We start from the raw sequence: 21,148 nt of genomic DNA, 5'->3' as shown, positions 1-21,148 counted from the left end.
ACATTGCTTTAATATTTTCATTTCATACATTTGTTATTAACTATAGCTACTTTAAGCATTCAAATAACTGCTCTCTGAACAGTGACTGAAGATACAGCTTGTTTGTTTCAGATGTTTTTTATATCAACTTATAAAAAGTACTGATGAAGATAAATGACAAGAATATGCAGACATATGTATATATCAGTAAAGTGATTAACTTAAAAAAACAGTAAATTCACATTTAAATGTACTGGGATAATTAATTTACAATTGACAAAAAAAATTCTATTTTTAAATGACTTTAAAATGCATGAATTAATACATGAAAAAAATCTGAAATTTGTAAATCAACAGGACAACAGCTTGTAAGAGGTAAATAAATAAACAAATTCACAAATAATGTAACAATAGTTTTCAGTATGGAATTGAATTACAATTTTAATTTATCAAGTGCTTCCCTGTTTATTTTTCATTTATCAGACCTCTTTCATTTGCCAATTTATCATGAGATTAAACTAGGGATCTGTACATTCAGACAAAAGTTGCTTTTTTTGTTTATTATTGACTGATCTGTGGACGCAGTGAATATCTTTATAACCATTTCCTCTACAGTTTGTCACATAGTTGTAAACAGAGGATTTGATGGGTTAAATAACCCCCAAGCAAATACTGTGGTGGGAAAATTCTCCATTCAGGTTCACAAAGTACGTTTATTGTCAGAGATGGTAAAAGAGGCGAGAGGTTTACATTAAGGAGATGGACGTGGTGCAGGAGGTCAGATATCCGGCCAAACTCTCCACTCCTGAGTAAACCACAGGGTGCCGTCCGTTCAAATAGGCAGGCTGCTCTGCGTTTCGTCCATGGCCTGTTTCCTCATCCTCATATTCTACTTTACATCGACCACCGGCGGTCATCGCTGATGTCTGACAGACAGATGTGTTTTGCAGGCAGCTGGTCTGGATGCGGTGATCCTGCAGGACGGAGGTACTGGACGAGGTTGTCGTGGCAACTTGTGACTCTGACACCAGGCTGTCGTCTCTTAACTCCTCCCACAGGTTACCTGCAAAAAGGAAAGGAAATGAATATTTAGAAGAGCACCACTAATCGTCGCTCAGCAGTGATGCACAACAAGTTGCTTCCTTGTCATTTCATATCAGAAGGGCAGAAGACTCACTTACTTCGGGATGTAAGTTTGTCTCAGTTACCTGAAGCAAATTTTTCTCTCTTTATTTGTTTCTTTTAAGATGCTAATAGTGAAATAAAGTCAAGTCAGGCCCATATCTTATGCTGAGTTAAATCTGATAGATCTTTGATCAGACTGAACTTTATCCTGTGAAATGTGTGTATGTGATTATAACTTTTCTTATTTCTTTAACTGTATGGCAATAAAATACAAGCATTCAGCACATGGCTGGTAATGAGTACAAATTGTGTTTCCATCCCTTGAAAATTAGCTAAAGCGGACATTTGATGCAAATCCATTTTTTTAAATTGCTTTTAAACATAATTTTCTGTCACCAGTGTGTCTCAAGACACAAAAGAACATCCCCTCATTGACGAAAAAGCGTCTCTCAATGAGCTGTGATAGTTATGACATCACAGCAGGGCTAAAAACGTGGATATTAAAAGCATGATAAAAATTAGCAATTTGTGCAATATTTTGAGCTGAAACTTGTAATACACCATCTGTTCACATGTGAGACTTCTATTAACTTGTTAAAAGGGAGACAATATGGGACCTTTAAACTGGTCATTTTTCACAGAAGACATTTTAATGTGTCACATTAAGGAAAACATGAGTTTAAAGGATAATATTAAGGTTAAAAAAAATCATAAAATTTATTTGTTCGAGTTTTAGGGTCCTCATTTTGAGCATGATGTTTCATTGTCGTGTTGTCATGACTTACTGACACTTGAATAGAGCAGAGTAAAGTTGTAAAGTTTATTTATATATAAATACTCTATGTTTTCCTATCATGATAAGTCATTAAAAGAGTTCTGACTAACAACATAAACAAATTGAAGCAGAGTAAGTAATACAATGGATAGGAAAGAAATAAAGACGTGTGGGTGAATAGGGAAGACAGAGCTGTGGGGGTCTGCTAATCTAAAGTGTTTGCTCTGCAACGTATAGTGTGAATAAGACAGAGTAGGTGGGAGATTTCTCACTAAGAAGAAAAAGCCGGTAATGCTGAAGATGCCATTAGATCTGATTGATGTCTGGATACCCTGCTGTTGCTACAGACAAACCTAAATATTCCTGTAACAGCGATAATTCTGATAAAGATGTATTAGCTGGGACTATTTTGTCATATGAAGACATAATATAAACCCTTTCTTGGGATAAATTTGCTCATGAAACCATTATTACCTGGATTATGTATCAAGCAAGAAAATAAACATGTCATTGCTCTTCGATGAACTATTTCTAAATTACCTTAAACATAACTTCAGTATTCCTGTGTTTTCTTATCCTCAAATAAACTGAGAAACCAGTATATCAGCCATGAACATATATCAGCCAATATCTATGTGAATATCTACAGAAATTTGAATTAAACTGTACAAATTGTTATGAGTTCAATCACACAGCAACATGTTTCCCACCGTTTTTTTCCCATTTTGTACCTGTTTGACTCTCTTTCATTCATTCATTCATTCATTCATTCATTCATTCAAACCTTTATTTATTCTCGAAAGGACATTGAGGTTTCCCTCACTTCCAATGCCGTCGAGATTACAGACGCATGAAAACCACAGCACAATAAAACAAGTACAGAATAATCACTGTGAACAATAATTTCATCAGCGATAAGGTAGATAAAATAAAATCAGGTAAAACAGTTGCGATGTGAAACACAATGGTTAGAAATCAAAGTTCTGAACTCTGAAAGAGAAGGAAGAACATGAATTTTTAGTGTTGGAGGATGTTCCATGAGCTTGGAGCATCAAAAGAAAACCAAGTTCAGTACGTGCTTGAGCAACTTTAAGTCTCTTACCTTGCAGCTGCAGGTCAGTCAGACTGGGGTTCAGCGTGTCGACATCATAACTGGCTTCTCCCTCCAACAGCAGGTCCTGCATGCTCTTGGGTCCAGCGCTATACTCAGCCTGTAGGGTGCCGTTGTAAAGAGGCGGCATCTTCCCAGCCATGGGAGAGTTCAGATTTGCAGTGGCTGACTGCTGTTCACAGGGTGAGTACAGGGCGAAGGAGTTGTTTGGATGAGCATCAGGAAGATAACAGGGTTGCTGAGGTTGAATATGTGGATACTGTGAACGGCGAAAGGGCTGACAGACTGGTCGAAGCCGGGTACAAGACGATGAGGCGGTGCTGTAGATGGGAGCCACTCTGGATAATAACGCCGGACTGGTGAAAGATGGCAAAGGCCTGAGTTTGTCCGGTTTTTCCCCTAGAAGGCGATCAAGCTCTTCTGAAGAAAAAGTAACGTTTGAGTCAAATAGGGTGTACTAAAATGACCATCAAGCTGTCATAAATTTAAAATCAGACATTTATACATAATAAAAACTTCAACTGTAATAATAAGAATCTTCTGAGAAACACTGTTTTCCTCTTCTTTTGATAAATATTCTAACTCACCCGGTCTTGCCATGCTCCTGCGAACAGTGATGGGGTCTTTGCGGCGCCACTTGTGCAGCTCTTCCTGCATTTTCTCCACCTTGGCTGGATTCAGAGCCCACAGACAACCTTTACGAGAAGTGCTCCCATTTTTGTTCTCCACCTTCTCAAAGCATTTGTTCAGGGACAAGTTGTGCCGCACAGAGTTCTTCCATCCATCAGGAGCTGTCTGAACACAGAGAGGGAGAGAATGCTTCTTACACATCTTAAACCACTGGGCTGCTAGGAGGCCTCAAATTCATCACATCCTGTCAGGTCCATAAATATTTGTACATTTGCACCATTTTCAGCATTTCAGCTCTGTACACCACCTCAGTGGACTTGAAATCAAACGATCATGATGTGCTTTAATTGCAGACTTTCAGCTTTAATTTGAGAGTATTTACGCCCAAATCAAGTAAATGATGAAGGAATTACAATACATTTTATATGTGCCCTCCACCTTTTTAAGGCACCAAAAGTAACTGGATCATTGGCTGCTCAGCTGTTCCATGGCCAGGTGTGTGTTATTCCCTCATTATTCCATTTACAAGGAGCAGATAAAAGGTCTGGAGTTCATTTCAAGTGTGGTATTTGCATTTGGGATCTGGTGAGGTCAACTCTGAATATGAAGTCCAAAGAGCTGTCACTATCAGTGAAGCAAGCCAACATTAGGCTGAAAAACCCAAACGAACCCATCAGACAGATAAACATTTGGTGTGGTCAAATCAATAGTTCAGTACATTCTTTTTTTTAAAAAAAGGAACTCACTGATGAGCTCAGTAACACCAAAAGACCCGAGTGACCACAGAAAACAAGTGTGGTGGATGACAGAAGAATCTTTTCCCTGGTCAAGAAGAACAACACAACAGTTGACCAGATCAAGAACGCTCTCCAGGAGGTAGGTGTATCTGTATCAGTCAACCTTTAAGAGAAAACTTCACCAGAGTGAATACAGAGTCCAAGTCAATCACCTGACCTGAATCCATTTCAGCTGCATTTCACTTACTGAAGACAAAACTGAAGGGAAAATGTAACAAGAACAAGCAGGAACTGAAGACAGCAGCAGCAGAGGCCTGGCAGAGCATCACCAGGGACAAAACCCAGCCTCTGGTGATGTCGATTGGTTCAAGACTTCAGGCTGTCAATGACTGCAAAGGATTTGCAACCAAATATTAAAAGTGACAGTTTGAGTCATGATTATGTTATTTGTCCAGTTACTTCTGTTCCCTTAAAAAGGTGGAGGGCCCATATAAAATGTGTTGTAATTCCTACACGGTTCACCTAATTTGGATGTGGAAAACCTCAAAGAAAAGCTGAAAGTCTGCACTTAAAGCACATCATTATCGTTTCATTTCAAATCCATTCTGGTGGTGTACAGAGCTGAGATGCTGAACATTGTGCCAATGTCCAAATATTTATGGATCTGACTGTAGATATTTCAGACTGGACCAATGTGGTAGAAAACAGACAGACAGAGTTTCGGTGTCTGTGCATCAAACATTCCAGTTTAAATATTATGAGTTGTTACAAATGAAACCAGGAAACCCGGTCCTCCCTGCAGGGAATATTACAACATATATTAACTCTGCCACCATCTGCTCTGGCAGTGAAGAATATCTGCGTGCCAGAACAAGTGTCCACTGAACTCAACTGAACTGAACTGAACAATATTTACAAAGTATGTAAAATCAGCTTTTGCAAAATGCACCTGACTTTCCTCAGAGTATCACTTTAATCATCTGCCTCCTGTACTTTCTGGCCCTGCAGCCTGTGTTTAATGATACAGGCAGCTGTTTGGAAAGCAGCCATATATACGGTGCCTTCTTGAATATGAATGGCAGCAAGCCTCGGAGCTCTTTCCAGAGGTGAGTCTCAGCTCATCTGATTAGGAGGAATCCTTTGGAAAATGTGCAGCATTTGTGATGACCACGGTTCAAACAGAGGGCCAACCCTGCAGCTGCCTCTTTTAATTGACATTAATGCACCGGGGCATGAATTTATAAGAGATGACATCTACAAAAACCACCTTTGGAGCAAAATTAAATAATTATATCTCTTTGCTTTTCATTATCAAGTGTGATTTTCTGAATGGTTTAGGGTTTCTGGCGTAAACAGGTTCTTTTCAGCTGCAGGAGTAACAAACAGTGCCGTTACTCATTAGACGGGTTTTATTAGGATAATCAATGTCAGCTTCAACCGACACAAATGGTTTGAATGACCTTTAACTTGGAAGAAAACACTGGGCAAACCTGAGCCTTAAGTTCAGAGAACAGCTAGAAGAAGTGTTGCTGCAACCTTGTAAGCACAAACTTAGACTTCCAGTCCATAAAGCTGGTGGCCCAGATGTCAGTTCAGTGTCTGGGAATTCATTTTGTGCTTGTGCAAATGAATCTTTAATTTGGTTCAAATCTGTGAGTGCGCTAAAGATGACATGTATCGTCGTACCTTGAAATATGGGAAGTGTTCCGTCATGAAGCTGTAGATTTCACTGACCGGCAGACTCCCTGTTTTACTGTTCTTCAGAGCCATGAAAATCAAGATGCTGCAGCGATGAAGAAGACATTTTCCATTAGCATCTAATTCAGATTTGTACAAAAAAAAGCACCACACATATGCACGGATTCATTTGATGATGATAGTCATGTCACAATCCTAAGCATTGTTGATTTAAATGCATTTCTATTTGCTGAAGGTAGAGGAAAAAATATAAAAACAGTTAAATATGGTGAAGTATGGTGTACTGTTACCTGTATGAGTAAATGGGCTTGGGATAGAGGGACTGTGGTGTGCTCTCCTGGTGCGATGGAGTCGAGACACTTTGGAGAGAATATTTTGAGCTGCTGGACTGGTCATTATTTGGATACAATCTAGATGAAACCTGCAGACAACCAGCACACACACAACAGACAAAACCATGAGCTGACTGCTAGCAAATAATCAAGTTGGTGCAAACTACAGAATCATAATGAGTTTTATCACCATGTAGGTTTTTTACATTTGAAGAATTTGTGTTTTGGTGCATAAAAATAAACACAGAAATTTTTTGAAGAAGGATAAAAACATTTAAAAAGCAAGTCAGAAGACAGTCAGTGTTACAAGACAGAGCAATGAGCAGTGTAGCAAATTCAAGGTGTTATAAAAGCAGTGAAATGGAATAGAAATGTTGATAATGTGCAGGAATGTGCAAATTATACACGTGAGAATGTGCAATTTAGCTTAGTATATGGTGCAAACAACTTGAGATGCGCAAAGGATAAATAATAATACTGTGTGCACACATATTGTAATACCTTAAAATCAGAAATTTAATTCCAAATACCACTTGTGTTTATATTAATCATCTACAGACATCCCATCTCCTGCTGCAATCCTGACTCACCTGTTGCAATGAACTCGATGAACTGTATGACGGATAACTTCGAGACAGAAAGCAGGACTCCACTGGTACAGCTGGTAGGTCTGGGTATGAACTCTGCAGAGAGAAGGGGGAAAAAACTAAACTGTTGCCCATCAAAACTTGTGCAACAGAGCTGCTGGGTTTAATTGAGGTTGTTGACCTTAATGCTTTAAAGTGTCATTCAATGTATTGTTCTTATAAAAACATTGAATGTAGCCACATAACTGAGCTGCTTCAGTGTGAGCAGGCATGTGTTTGTGTAATATGATTTGGTAATAGCCTGTTGGACTTGTTAAGTCACCTTCCTGATGTCAACCTGAAAGTGTGAAGTGAAGCAGTGAGGTTGAACCTGGGTGCATTATAGGTCTACACACCTGAATGCTGTCGTTGTACTGCTCCCAGGATGTTGGCGCCTCGTCGCTGTGCAGACAAGCTTCAGGGCTGCAAACCTCCTGCAGGCGGCTGTAGGGAGGAGAACACTGCTGGACACACCCAGCAGCCGCCACAGCTCCCTCGCTGAACTGTCGACGGTACGGGTGGAAGCGGTCGGAGTCGACGGGCCCTCGACCGGGAGCCGAACTGGTGACGCCATCAGCGCTGTGCCTCCTGTTGGCAGCTGGAGTCCTCAGGCTGAAGGTGTTGCTCTCCTGCTGGGTGGATAAGACATCATTCTCCTTGTTAGCCTGCGGTGTGATTGTCAGTACATAATTACAGATGCAAATTACCATTTACAGAACTGCTGAGCCAGCTTTCGGAGTGTGTAATCCTTGTCTCCACCCCTTTTTTTCAACAAAGATGAAAGATGATGCCAGGATACTCACTGGAAACCCCTAAGGCCAGAGCGGCTAAATCTGGTCTCCTATGGTTAAAAAAAAAAAAAAACTAGCCAAAACAACACTGCCTCACCCTTTCAAACTGCCTCTAATTTGCATATTAACATAATGAAATCTTTTTTTTTTTTGTGGCACAAGAACTTTTGTTTTGCCTGGCTAGGTGACAAAACGTGACATAACTTCCCAAAAAGGCACAACTGGATGTTTCCAACTTTCATAAACAGTCACTGACAAAGGTTTCATGTTTACCTTTGAATTAAGAGAAATTAGATTGGCATCGGTGCTCTTACGCGACTCTCTGCAAGAAAGCAAACAAGTATATGATCTATTCTTTAAGGAGTGTTTGTTTTAACTATATACCTTCAAGATTTGTAATTAGTTTGCCTGAAAGACGGTTCAAGTCAGACAATTTGTCGGCATATACTTGGTGTGATCCAGAAACAATCCCTGCATTCAGTCCTGCTGATGCTTACAAGCAGCCTGAAAACAGAGTTAGGGCTGATTTACTGTTTCCAGTGTTCCACAGAAAAAGGTTGTCCTTGGGTTGAAACATAAAATGCCAGCAGCAGCTCAGTACCTGTGATTCTGCCATCTGCTGGCAGCAGGTCCCACAGGGCTCACAGGTGTGGAGGCCGACCTGAGGGGCTGACGTTTGAGACTTGCTGCTGTGGGAGTGTGACATGCTGCACCAGAATCGGCCCCTGCAAAGAAATTTTTTTAAAAAAGAGGGGGTAAGCCTCATCAGTAGAGCTCTGCATCATTTGCAGGAGATGAATTGCTGTAAGGGGCTTCAAATTAAGCACTACACAAAGCTGCGGAAGCAATGGATTGGAAACACACTTATTTGCATTCTTGCTGTGTGTTGCATGCGAATATTGATTCTATGGTCATATTTTTGTGACAAATACAACGAGCAAAAATAATAAAATCAGCCTACTAGCAGCTGTAAAACTCAAAAAGTCACAGATGGGTCATTCCAACTATTTCTGCTCGGCTGTCTCTGCTCTGCCTGAATATTTTACAGCATGAAAAATGGATATTTATAAAGATGTCTAATGGGTCAGTATCACTAGTTGACGACTGCCTTATCTTGTTGTTAATGTGTGCTCAAAGATCGAACTTTTCTTTACCGCTGCATTTTTTTCCCCATATTTCAACACACCCAGCATCAGAGACTGTTTGATCTACTTACAGAATCTTGCAGATTCTGAATCAGTGATATAACAGTGAAAATCTCAGCCTTTTATCTTTAACAGTTACTGAGATGTTGCCTGAAATTCCAAAGTACAACATAAAAAACTGCTGGAAGAGGCCATTGTTTAAAAAAAAAAAAAACAAAAAAAAACAACTAAACATTATCATGGAAAGTATTCAGTATCAGTATCAATCTAAAATTCCATATATAGTATTTTAAATGATGTAAACAGAAGCTTCAAGCAAATCAGAGATGGTTAGGAAGATGGCCTCTAATGATTTCAGATGGAGTAACTCCTCTCTTGATTGTTTAATTTGTACAAAAACTTGAGTTGTTGTTTACATTTGGAGAACCAAGTTTTCTATTTCCTCTTGATCCCAGTCCTCCAGTTTAATGCTAAGCTAAGCTAACAGACTGCTGCCGGCAGCACCAGACATCAATTTTCTTATCTGACTCTCATCCAGAAAGCAAAGAAGCAAAATTGTCAAGCAGCTCCTATAAACTGTGAAATCGACTTGAGGAAAACTCAAGCGGCTAATGGTGACATTTGAGTTACATTGCTGTTACCACATAACAGGAAGCGATAATGGTATGTTTTTGTTCACTGATCCTTAGAGATCATATCTTCTGAGTCATTAGTCTGCTGTAAATCTGTGAGATACACAACCCTGCGTCCTCTGACAGCATGAGAGCAGTTGTGGGAACAGTTGAGTTCATTTTCAGTGCCGCTACATTAAAACCTCCGAACTCTGACATCGGTGGACGTACAGGGGCCTTTATCTGACTGAGTGTTGAAGACGTGTTATCTGATCCCAGCGGAGGTGAGACACACGTGGCCCTGCTTCCAGTAAAGGTAACCTCAGCCCCGACATAAACCAAGCTCATTAAAAGTGCCAACAAACCATGGAGGTTAGGTCACGTAAAGCCAAATAACGCTGAGGCAGAGAAAGTGGAATCCCTGGTGGTGTGTGTGTAAGAGAAGGAAGTAGCAATCGTGGCGCTTTCTGTTCAGATCAAAAGAGGCTAAAGTGTCGAGGTGAAAGTTGAGAGATTTATCATCACTGCAGCAACAAACCCTCTCGTTTGGTTGACAGATACATTGACACCAGCCAGAACAAATGCACTTACAGTAAGAGAAGTAGGAGCTCAAGCAGGATAATGTGAGTTTGTGTGTATTGGCTTGATAAGAACAAGGAAGAAAATACCATGAAGATTGTTAAACAACACATTTTTTTTATTGCTGCTGCTCTTACATTTTTCTTAAGTTTATTTTATTTTTTCTTTGAGCTTAGTTAAAGCTTTAATGTACCTGCACTGTAATGTACCCGTGCAAATAGCAATAAAACTCTATTCTATTGAAATCGTTTGTAGAAACATTTAACCTGCATACAAAGTTGCACTTCTTTTATAATCCAAAAAAGCAATGCCCTTAACAAAAAATGTATAACATAACTAAAACTTTTCTAAAACAAACAAACAAACAAACAGATTAATAAGGAAATTGTTTACAGTGTTTTATATTTTCACTAATACATTACTGCTTTAAATGTATAGAGAAAACATACTTTCATCTACCTGGATGAGGATGTTCAGTTGATTGAAAAGTCTTCAAGGATTTGAAGAAGTACTTCAAAACCTAAAGGAAATGTTATCAAAACAGGATGCTTTTTTAAATTGTTTGTGTCTTTTATTATTAATGTTATTAAGGATGACATTCTAGCTTAAAATTAGTACATGATTCAAATGTGAGGATCCAAACTGATCTGATTTTATAAAACAAATCAAGTCAAATGTTCACATGAGGTTTCTGCTTTCGGTCTCCATCACTTTTTTGAGAATATTTGGTGCAATACGAACACTCGCTCTCCTGATCATAGGTTGACAGCATAGTAAAAATGTGCTCACTCACATTCTTCGACAGCTGCCAACAATCTTAGGAGTGGTTCTGTCTGCAGCAGCTTCAGCCAAAATATGCTACGAACTAATCCTCTTTTAAGTACGTGAATGAAAGTATTCATATAGAACCCATCAACAGCAGATGTCACATGTCTGAATCAATCATCATGCATCTTTTTCTCTCTGCTGGATTATTATTGACATTATTGACATAGTTGGCCTTATTTGCCCTTCCCAGCATTGGGACAGTTCACTGTGTCATATTTACAACTGAGAGGCTGAACAGAATAAAGAAACATAGGAAAGTCAGTTTAACAGAAACACCTGCATTTGTATTTTAAATATTTGGCCATTTTATTAAGTGAACTCACTGAAATGCTAAATATTGCATATTTAGCATTTCAGTGAGTTCTTGTTTTAAATCATTGGCACAGATATTGAGATTAGTAATAGAATAGTAAGTAATTCTTTTAAGTCTATTAAGGCTTTTGTGATTTTGATGCATAGAAGAAGCAGATTCTATTTTAAATAAAAGAAAACTTTTATTTGTTGTACTTATTCCTCCTGTTTATGCTGACTACGAAAACACCCATTCCTGGTGTGCTTCATTTGAAAAGACGGAAACAAAGTCCGGGGCTTGACTTGTGCAAAACTGTATTTAAAAATGTTATGTGACACTAAAATGACACTTGAGCTTTTTGAATTAGTCAAATCAAACATATATTTCTTCAAAGCAACAAACATTTTAGTGCTAAAAAGTCTTTAATTTCACTTTTAACATTCCAGTGGTCACCCACTGGATCTTTTAGTATCAACTAAAGTAGTACTACAGTCATTTACAACTAATTACCATCGTTGTGCTACTTGTACTTCCTCACTATTACACTGTACTGTATTTGTACCATTTATTTCACAGTTGTCAAAAACAAAACTACCCAGCGGTATGTACAGTAATAAAAAACAGCTCCACCTTATCCAGCTACAGTAGTAAATTACAGCTTATGGCATAACAGTGACAGGACACACACTGCTGTAGTATTTTTTACATTTGATGCATAAGTTTGTTTTGTTTATACTTTTTTTTTTTTTTTTAATTACTTTGGATGATATTTACCCACTGTATTCTTCTTCCAGCCCTCAATTTGAAACCTCCATAAATCACGGATCTGTTAAACAACATCTTTAACAGCAGCATCTCAAGTCAAAAATGCTTTTATTGTAAATCAAGCGCAACCTGTCTGTGGTATTCACATCAGTTGAACCCTGAATAATTGTTTGCTATAAAGTGAGACTGACCACATTCTCCATGGGGTGTGTGCAGAGAGCCTCACCCCACCCTTAAATGTCTTATGTCACATTTTCCGGTGAACTCGTGCAGTAACACGACCAAGTCCTAATATGCAAATTTCATTCTTTGAGTTTTGATGTTGGAAAAGAGCCAGTGGCAACCTCTGTCAATGTGGTTTTTTAAAAAAAAAATAAAACAATCAGGCACCATAAAAGAGAGTCGACAAGTTGCAGACAAGACAGTGCGGCTGCTATGCATTCAGATCTTATCAATATGGTTTGAACACATTAACAAAAGTTCATGGTTTGGCCAAAGGTAGAAGGGCAAAATATTTTTAGTTGCAATAAAGAATCAGCCGTGTCATGAACCCCTCCTGTCAGGTGGGATTAAAAGCACTCAGTATGAATAACTCACCTGCTACATGAGGTGCGAAGTGGCATTTTAGAAAACAATTTGTGCTTTTTTGACTTTTTTAAAAAATCATTTGTGATAAAATCCAACAGACAGTTGACCGCTGATCAAATCTGATCACTGATTGAAAGATAGCAAATAAAAAGGTTTAATTTCTTTATGCTGCAGGGCCATAAATGCTTATCAAGACACTTTGTCTATATTACATAACATGTTTGGTTCTTTTTATGTTCAATTAACTTTTGATTTGAAACACGCCTTTGCAAGCCAATTGAGGAGCTTGGATCACACACGTCATCTGTCAGGATCAGTGCAGCTATCAGCACGGTATCTCACCGGCTTCACGCAGGTGTTTATGAAGCAGCTCATTGTCTTTGATACTCGCTGTTGTCAGAACACGTGAGCAGGCTTATCTGTTCATCTCAAGCTTCACTGTTTGCATTATATACTGACATGAGAAGGCTGCCACTCAAACTTCAGAGAGATTAAGCAGCATTCAGCTCCCACAGCGACAGCACAGACCCAACAGCTGAGTACTGTACTGAGTCTCTTAGTTACAGTGTAAACATTAGATAAATAAGACTGTATTTTAGAGCAAATGTCATAATTCACATATTAGCAACTGTGAAATAAACTCACCTAAATTCAAGGTTCAGTAGCTGCACACACTCTCTCTTAGTGGATGTGTAGTCCCAGTCAGATTCTCTCATTCAGTGCTGCAACCTCTGCTGACACCTGAAGTCCATTTCCCTCGTGGATGTGTGCACGTCTAGCCTCCTTCACCCTGACAGCGAGGCACTTCTGTTAGATTGGCTGTCTAAATGTGAATGGAAAGGTTGATGGGTTGGTTTCAGATTTTGGCAGCTCAGAATATCATCCTCATTTTGCGTGTGTGCGTGTGCGTGTGTGTGTGTGTGTGTGTGTGTGTGTGTGTGTGTGTGTGTGTGCGTGTCTACAAATGGCACTCGTCCAACCTAGCCCAGCAATAAGATATACAGAAAGAAAAACCTGCTGCAACAGGTTCCAAAAGATCTACTGGTGCAGTCATTGGCAGCTGGCAGCACTCTCTTCCTCCTTACATCAGTCTTTCTTTGCCTGGCTGAATGGTTTCTTGTCTGAATGGGACATAGGATACACCACTGATCACAGCCAGTGGCAGAAAACAGGCAGCGTGCGCTGCTTTCTGAGCTCGCCCATGGCAAAGGCTGCCTTAAATGTGATCTAGTTTCATTTAACTGTTGAGTATTCAAACAAACATGGGCACAGGTAAACACAGGCAGGATCATTTCTGAGAAAACACATGCAGCACGGCAGATGTAGCAAACAAACCCAAAAAGCACTGGATGTAAACCGAAGCAGTCAATCTGGAAATTTCAGTTTCCAATGCAGCGACTAGCAATTAGTGTCATAACTAATGGACATACCCACCAATCAGGCTGTTGCAGTCTGCGAGATGTGAGGTCAAACTAATCTCAGAACCAGCGGGCAGCTCCTATGCTCATTTTAAGATGCTCCATGTGGGCGTCTAGTTTTCTCTTGAGAGGTTTAAACTTGAGCTCTTCACTGAAACATTTACGGCGACGGTATAAGCGCAAAGAGCGAGGGAGGCAGAGTAATGAAGGAGAAAGTGAGAGAGGGAGTAGAGGTATGTCAATACAGGTAGATTCTTATCCTATCCTCCCAATGAACCAGGAACAGCAGCAGAGTTAGCTCGTAGCTATACCTTAAACAAACCCTGTCCTCAGTGAGAGGGCGAGGCAGAATGACAGAGACCGAGGATTAATTACAGATTGAATAAACTCTTGTGTTACAGTGCAAGGCCTCTGCAGAGCGAAGCCACCGCCGAAGGCTCTTTCTGCCAAAGATGGAGATCTTGAGGAGGAAGTAATGTGGGAACAGATTCCAGGGGGCTCTTCAAGTGAAAGTCTTATTGTCCCCTGAGAAATAATTGCTCCAGTACTCAGGTGTTCTCAGTTGCAATATCATGTTTTCCAGAGTTAGAACATGTTATTGGCCTTTTTTTATTTAAAAGTAAAGAAGCTGTGGTTTCCGGCACCGCTCTGATTCCTCAGAACTTTTTTAAGATCTCGAATCAGCCCACACCTCTATGAGACACATCCTTTAAAACTCTGATTCAAAGTAAAGAAATGAATCATAGCACGATGACAGGTATTTCTATGTAAGCTGTGTATGTGTTTTATGTTCTGTTATATGCAAATCAACATCTCGTCAGTGTTATTCAGTCTGATGGGACATAAGGTCCACTATTCAGATTTTTTAGGTATAAAAAACTCTGCATGCTTTTAAGCTACAGGCCCACAAATCTACATACCTACTCTTTTATTTGAGAATTTTTCGTTTCTTGTTTTTTTTTTTTAAGAAATCATGACTAAATACAAGGTTCTGCTTCTGGCAATTTTGATATCTAAGTCTGCTGTTTCTCTTTTGTTTTGGTTTTAATTTTATTAAGCTGTTATTTTAACGCTCTGAACCCCAGAACCCACCCGCCAATTTGAAAGTCATGTTTTTAAAATTACAGCATTTATCGTAAACAGAAACTGTAAAACCAGAGAGAACTGTCAGAATTTCAATTTTTAGACAGTCTTTAAATGAACAATTTTAAACAAAATCAAAGCTTAAAATATTTCATATCATATCTCATATCTACATGTGTCCTTTAAAAACTGTCAAAACTTGCACAAGTTCTTGTAAAATAAATAAATAAATAAACAAAAAACAACAGCACCAAGAAGCAATGACTGACTCAAATGTGACCAAAAGTCGGGACAAAAATTCAGCAATTTTTCGGCTGAACTGCAGGCAGTGTTTACACAGAACAGAGAGTAGACAACAAGAGACTGAGAGAAAAATAAAACATACTTGATTAATAAAATAAAAGCAGCAAGGCCAGAACAGGTAACACCTGTGGGAAATTCAACTTTAGTTTTAAGTTTTTAAAACAAAATGTTTTCTGGAACTCCAAGTTTGTTATATTGCTCAAAATAACTTTTTGAGGTCTCTCTACTTGTAGCCATAGTTGTGTTGTTTCCAGTTAGGGGAGCAGGTCTTGACAGTGCAGTGAAAAATGAGCCCTTAATGAGTGGAGTGAAAAATGCCCAGAAACTGCTTGGAGTTCAGAAACACCCTTACAGAGTTTGTTGAGAAACTGTCATGCAACAAAGGTCAGGCTCTTAACCTGTTCTCACCAATGACTTTTGTCTAGGAAGTCGGTTTAGCAGATTTTGCACTGTCCAACCAAAAGGCTGTTCTTGTTGAGGTTTCACCCACTCGTTCTAAAGAGTTCCAATGTCAATCTACCAGATTACAGCTGTCAGGACCCAGTGAGGTGAAGAATTTCTGAATTATTTTGAAGATAAAGTTTTAGCAGTCATGCAGCTTATTTCCCCTGACTCTAGTGTGCTTGACATAATACCATGCTCACACTGCCAACTCATTTTCAAGAAATCTGTCTTCAAAACCTATTAGACACCGATGCACTTATAAATCCCTCCATCGGCACAGCTGAAGGTATCCCTACATGTTTTTTTTTTTTTTAAATAAATTATTGAGACAGTCGATCCAGATATATCAATTATAAATCACTTCTTATTCTCTGGCATATTTTCCTATTATTTTAAACATGTCACTGTCGACCCACTTATTGAGAAAGCTGCTCTTGATCCTAGAGTTGACAGTAATTTCAGAGCTACCATTTTTATATAAAATGATTGAACAAACTGTCTCCATACAACTTACCGCTTTATGAATGAGAATCAGGTCTCCTGCAAATTCCAACCAGATTTTTGCACTTTTCATAGTATTGAAACTGCTCAGGTTATGGGTCCCTAACAAGCTACTGATCGCCCTACATGTAGGTCTTTACTCTGTTTCAATTCTCCTCAATCTTACCTAAGCTGCTGACCATATCAACATAAACTTTATCCAAACTTCATCAGGAATCTTTTATTGGTATCAATAATGTTGATCTATAGGGGCACTCTCAGCAGAAACTGGTAGGGTATCTTTTTCTTCCACTCAGCTGCGGAGTTCCACAGGGCTCCATTCTGGGTTCTTTATTATTTTTTAGCTGGTTGGGGTACTGGTCCATCAGCTGGCAGATCCACCAATTCAGTCTCTGATGAGCATGCTGGGAAGAGTTGTGCTCTGAAGATGCATGCAGTCCTTGCTGATAATGCTGTAGCTCGGTGCCAATTTGCTTGATTGCTCTTGTTGTTTGTAGAATTAGTTTGCAGACTCCAGCTGATGCTGACTAGTCTGTGTAGATACTCGGTCATCCAGGGCATGGTAATCCTATGAGCTTCAGGTCTTCTCGTTCTTCAAGGTGTGACACCTTACTTTTAGAGGGCATCTTCAGTTCTAACTGACCAATGGGGAGTCTAAGGAATATATTGTTGTCTATTAACAACTCAAGACATATGTAGTTGTGAAACTGCCAGATGAGGGATGACTCAAGATGTTAATGATGAAAGTTTCTGGGGATATATATCAAGGCTGCGCTGGAAGTACCTGATAGCTGGTGTTGCAGACCTCCTCTGCTGTTAGCTGGCTGCTAACTGAACTTGTTTACACTTTGTTAGCATCGTGTACCTGGCAACGAGGGATCTTCAGGCAGGTTCTTGTGTAGTGCTACAAGAGTTTGGTGCATCTCCACAGAAAAGTGAGGTCCCAGAGGTCTGATTTGAGAGATAATAAGTCTGGTAAGAGCTGGGTAAGAAAGAGGACAATAGGATATCTGTGCTCTGATAAATGATCCAGTTCATCAAGGTAAATGGAGTGGCTGGAGGAGCAGCAGAAGTATTTCATTTTAAAGTACAATTTTGATATAAATCACACAAATTAACAAATTCATCCATGTAGTTCCTTGCGGTACCTCTATCAACTACATGGAATGTACACATGCTGGCTCAACTGCTATGAAGAGACCATCCGGTAATAGATCACAGCAGCCAAAATGTTATTACGTTGTCGAAAATTTAGTCCTCATGGGTCAGACCTCACCTGTCTTGTTAGTCGGCCTTCAATTTGATTTTAATGGCACAACTGCAAAGTCTTTTACAGTTGCAACGCGACTGACAGAGAGAGAGACATACCTGCCAAAATACTCAAAACCACCCCTCTGGTAGCTCCTGTTACAGCTGGTACCTGTAGAACAACATTCTACATTTCTAAATAATTGTTTTCCAGCTCCAAGACTACTGGATGGATTGTCATGACAATTGACACAAACACTGGTGGTCTCTTGAGGCTGATTATATAATTACTTTGATTATACTTTAATTTTTCAAGTATCATCAGACCAAGTTTTTGATTTGTCCTATTTTGCTACTGAACTACCAAAATGGGAACAACTGAATAAAAATTATTTGTTATTGACTTGTTTTTTCTTTGTAAATTTGTGTCGTGAGTGGCACTGACAATATATTCACTATCGCTGAAGTTAGACTACCGTAATTTCCGGACTATTGAGCGCACCGGAATATAAGCCTCACCCACTAAATTTAAAAAGAAAAAAAAAATTGTACATATACAAGCCGCACCTGACTATAAGCCGCAGGTGTCCACGTTGTAACATGAGATATTTACACAGAAAGATTTTTTTAAACTTTTAATTAAAGTATGCTTTTTCCGAACAGTGCCTGTAACATCGCAGTAAAACGCATTGAGTCAGTTCACGCGGCCGACTCCAACGTCTCACCATTGATTCACTGATATCAAGCTTACGCTCTATTTCCTTCTTCGACAGGCAGATCGGTTGCCTTTAACTTAAAAACTGTGTTTCCGACCCGATTCTGCCGGCCGCCGAACCGCGGTTGGGCAGCCTCGGGTAGCGCTAGCCCGCTTAGCTGAGCGGTTGGGCAGCCTCGGCTAGCGCTAGCCCGCTTAGCTTAGCGGTTGGGCAGCCTCGGGTCGTGCTAGCCCGCTTAGCTTAGCGGTTGGGCAGCCTCGGGTCGTGCTAGCCCGCTTAGCTGAGCGGTTGGGCAGCCTCGGGTCGTGCTAGCCCGCTTAGCTTAGCGGGGCTCGTTAATGGTAACCGCCAGATATAAGTCCGGACAAACTTTGCAGGGGGAGAATGAGGCACTTTATTGAACCAGCAGCAACTGTCCACGTGAACTGGCTTCCCACTCTTGTCCTGTATAACTGGCTGTATCATCATGGTGCATCTCACTATGCCTCCGCTTCCACACTCATCTCTGCAACACACACACCTGCAGCGCTCCTCCTCACGTCACACTCACACACACATACACACACATCGCAACCTGCCGAGGGTAAAGGAGAGCAGACTCGGCCTGCAACAGCTGCATCATATGCATTTCTTTGTGTGTTTTCCATGATGACGGTGTGTGCATGAAGCGCAAAATGACTGATTTGAAGAATTTAGTGAGAGTGTGTTTGATTTAATTCGAACAGTTTCATTGGTCCACTGTGACCTGTTTGGTAATTTCATTGGTCTGATGTGACGAGGCTAAATGTATTGATGGCATGAAGCTCGCACGTAAAAATCTATACATTAGCCGCATCGTTGTATAAGCCGCAGGGTTCAAAGCGTGAGAAAAAAGTAGCGGCTTATAGTCCGGAAATTACGGTATTATAAATCTCAATTTAACATAGTATGACAGCAGCACAAGCATGAATCCATGCAGAATCAACACCTCACTTTAATAAAAACAGACCATGATCACATTAATGAAGATAACTTAGCTAAATGTAAGAAACTTGCCAACATAGCTGTGAGGACAGACAAATGTGGGGAAAAGGGGGTTTGACAACGAATCCACAGTTGCTGATGCTGTGAAATTTACCTGTCTGGTTACTAAGATAAATCTAATCAACAGATAGTTAAAACTTGCGGCACACCTCTTCCCTGGAAGCTGCCACTGTGAAGAATGTAGTGGCACCAAATGCAAATTAATCTTTATCTTGAAAACAACATAGTTATATCATAATGCACCTCCTTTGTTGCCCTAAACATTAGAGATCTGTAATCTTTACCAGTTGGGGAATATCTGAATGTTGGTTTTTCCTTCACAAATTTAGTGTTTCGGCAGTGCGTGCTCTCACATTTTTTTTTATGATAACACAAAGTTGTTTGCTTACTTTGTTTCCAGAGAATGCCTGAGCAGCATCTATTTTGGGTACTTTTGTTTCCGTCATCTATTCAAGGATTTTCTTGGTAAAAGCTTTTGCACAAAGCCACACCTAAACATTTCTCAGTAGGAGAATGTCTGTCACTAGACAGTTGGTTTCATATTACCTTCATAAAACTTCTGATGATTTTCTCCAATAAAAATAGATTTGTAAATCAGGGAATAAATGTAAGTTAAAGTCAATTTCCTCATTTAAAATCTTCAGAAACAGTGATTTATGAGTGTCTTTTGATAAGTCAAACATTCAGAGTCCCTGAGGCAGCAAGCTTTATCACTGAGTTCTTCATCTTTTTGGCTCAGGGTGAGGCTATATAAATCCAGTAATTACTTCTCCTATCCCAAGGATATTTAATAATAAAATGTGCAGCTGTCTGTACAACTAAGTATGTTATAGTCACAATTTCTGTGTCATGACTAGTTAATAAAAACACAACCAGAAATGCAAAGCACAGTCAAGTCATGAAGTTTTCCAGGAAGTAGAACTGCAAATGGTTCTGCATCATACTGGTTCATGTCAACAGTTCTTGCATGTGATCTGAATGACACAAATACTGACAATCCACCAAAACTTTGAAGTATAAGTCAAAGTCACAAATCAAATTGAGACTTAGCTGATGTAAAAGCCATTCACATCAAGTATGGAAAAAAGAAAGAACATGTAACAGAAATATGCTGTCTTACCTCCGATCACAGACATCCATCACACCTTTATTATCTTCCATTACTGTTCAAACAAATTCAGGAAGAGAGAATGATGTTGTTGCTCAGCCTTTACCAGAAGCATGGTCCCTGGATTAAACAAAAATGGTCTGGATTTCATGACTGCTTCCTCTTTTGACCTCTATGCCCTGTAGTTTCACATATTTAAAATCCCTTCAGCTCCAGGCCTTCACATACAGCTGATCTACGGCCCCCTGCCAAGGAGTTCAATGAAATGCTTTCAATCAGCCTTCTTTAATAGACTTTCCTTACCTTCAATCATTCTGCATTTCTCCCACACTGACCCTTTGAAGGGATTTGCCTTCTGTCCCCATGGCTCTCTTTCAATCAGCTGTGGTCCTAATCGTATTGATGGCAATGAGATTTGAGCCCATCAATAAATTTAACAGTCGAAAAGTACAGTAAACCCTTAGCAGCTGCAGCATCTCTACTCTGAAGATGTTTTTTGAATATTGAATGTTTGACACAAAAAAACACTAATTAGTTTGACTAATTACAGTATTTTCATAATTCTATGTCCTGTGTATCATTTCTCAGTAACTAAATGAGAAAGTAGGAATGATAGTTTGTTTATCATGTTCAGATCTTCATATCCAGTCTTCATAAATAAAGGCTAGACAGAGTTTCTCTGCTCACAGAAC

At 39.5% G+C, this 21,148-nt stretch overlaps 1 protein-coding gene across 9 annotated transcripts; it reads right to left on the bottom strand.

Moving 5' to 3' along the window:
* Positions 1-672: 672 nt before the first annotated feature.
* foxn1 (forkhead box N1) lies at positions 673-21,005 on the bottom strand. Of its 9 annotated transcripts, none has more exons than XM_035941096.2 (10): positions 14,047-21,005; positions 13,258-13,435; positions 8,406-8,529; positions 7,370-7,645; positions 6,978-7,070; positions 6,346-6,476; positions 6,044-6,140; positions 3,578-3,785; positions 2,982-3,407; positions 673-1,042 (listed from the first exon to the last, which is right to left on the bottom strand). In XM_035941096.2, exons 2-10 carry the CDS (start codon positions 13,326-13,328, stop codon positions 726-728), a joined length of 1,743 nt encoding a protein of 580 aa, XP_035796989.2. In that variant the 5' UTR covers positions 13,329-13,435; positions 14,047-21,005; the 3' UTR covers positions 673-725. The 9 variants fall into 9 exon arrangements, with proteins under 9 accessions (XP_035796989.2, XP_035796988.2, XP_054868143.1 ...); XM_035941095.2 differs by having other exon boundaries at positions 2,982-3,410; positions 7,370-7,642; XM_055012168.1 differs by having other exon boundaries at positions 2,982-3,410; positions 20,469-21,005.
* Positions 21,006-21,148: the final 143 nt, after the last annotated feature.

Source organism: Amphiprion ocellaris, chromosome 7 (genome assembly GCF_022539595.1).
Source record: "Amphiprion ocellaris isolate individual 3 ecotype Okinawa chromosome 7, ASM2253959v1, whole genome shotgun sequence".
Lineage (NCBI taxonomy): Eukaryota > Metazoa > Chordata > Actinopteri > Pomacentridae > Amphiprion > Amphiprion ocellaris.
The sequence above is the reverse complement of the archived record's forward strand: the minus strand, read 5'-3'. Positions and strand labels throughout refer to the sequence as shown.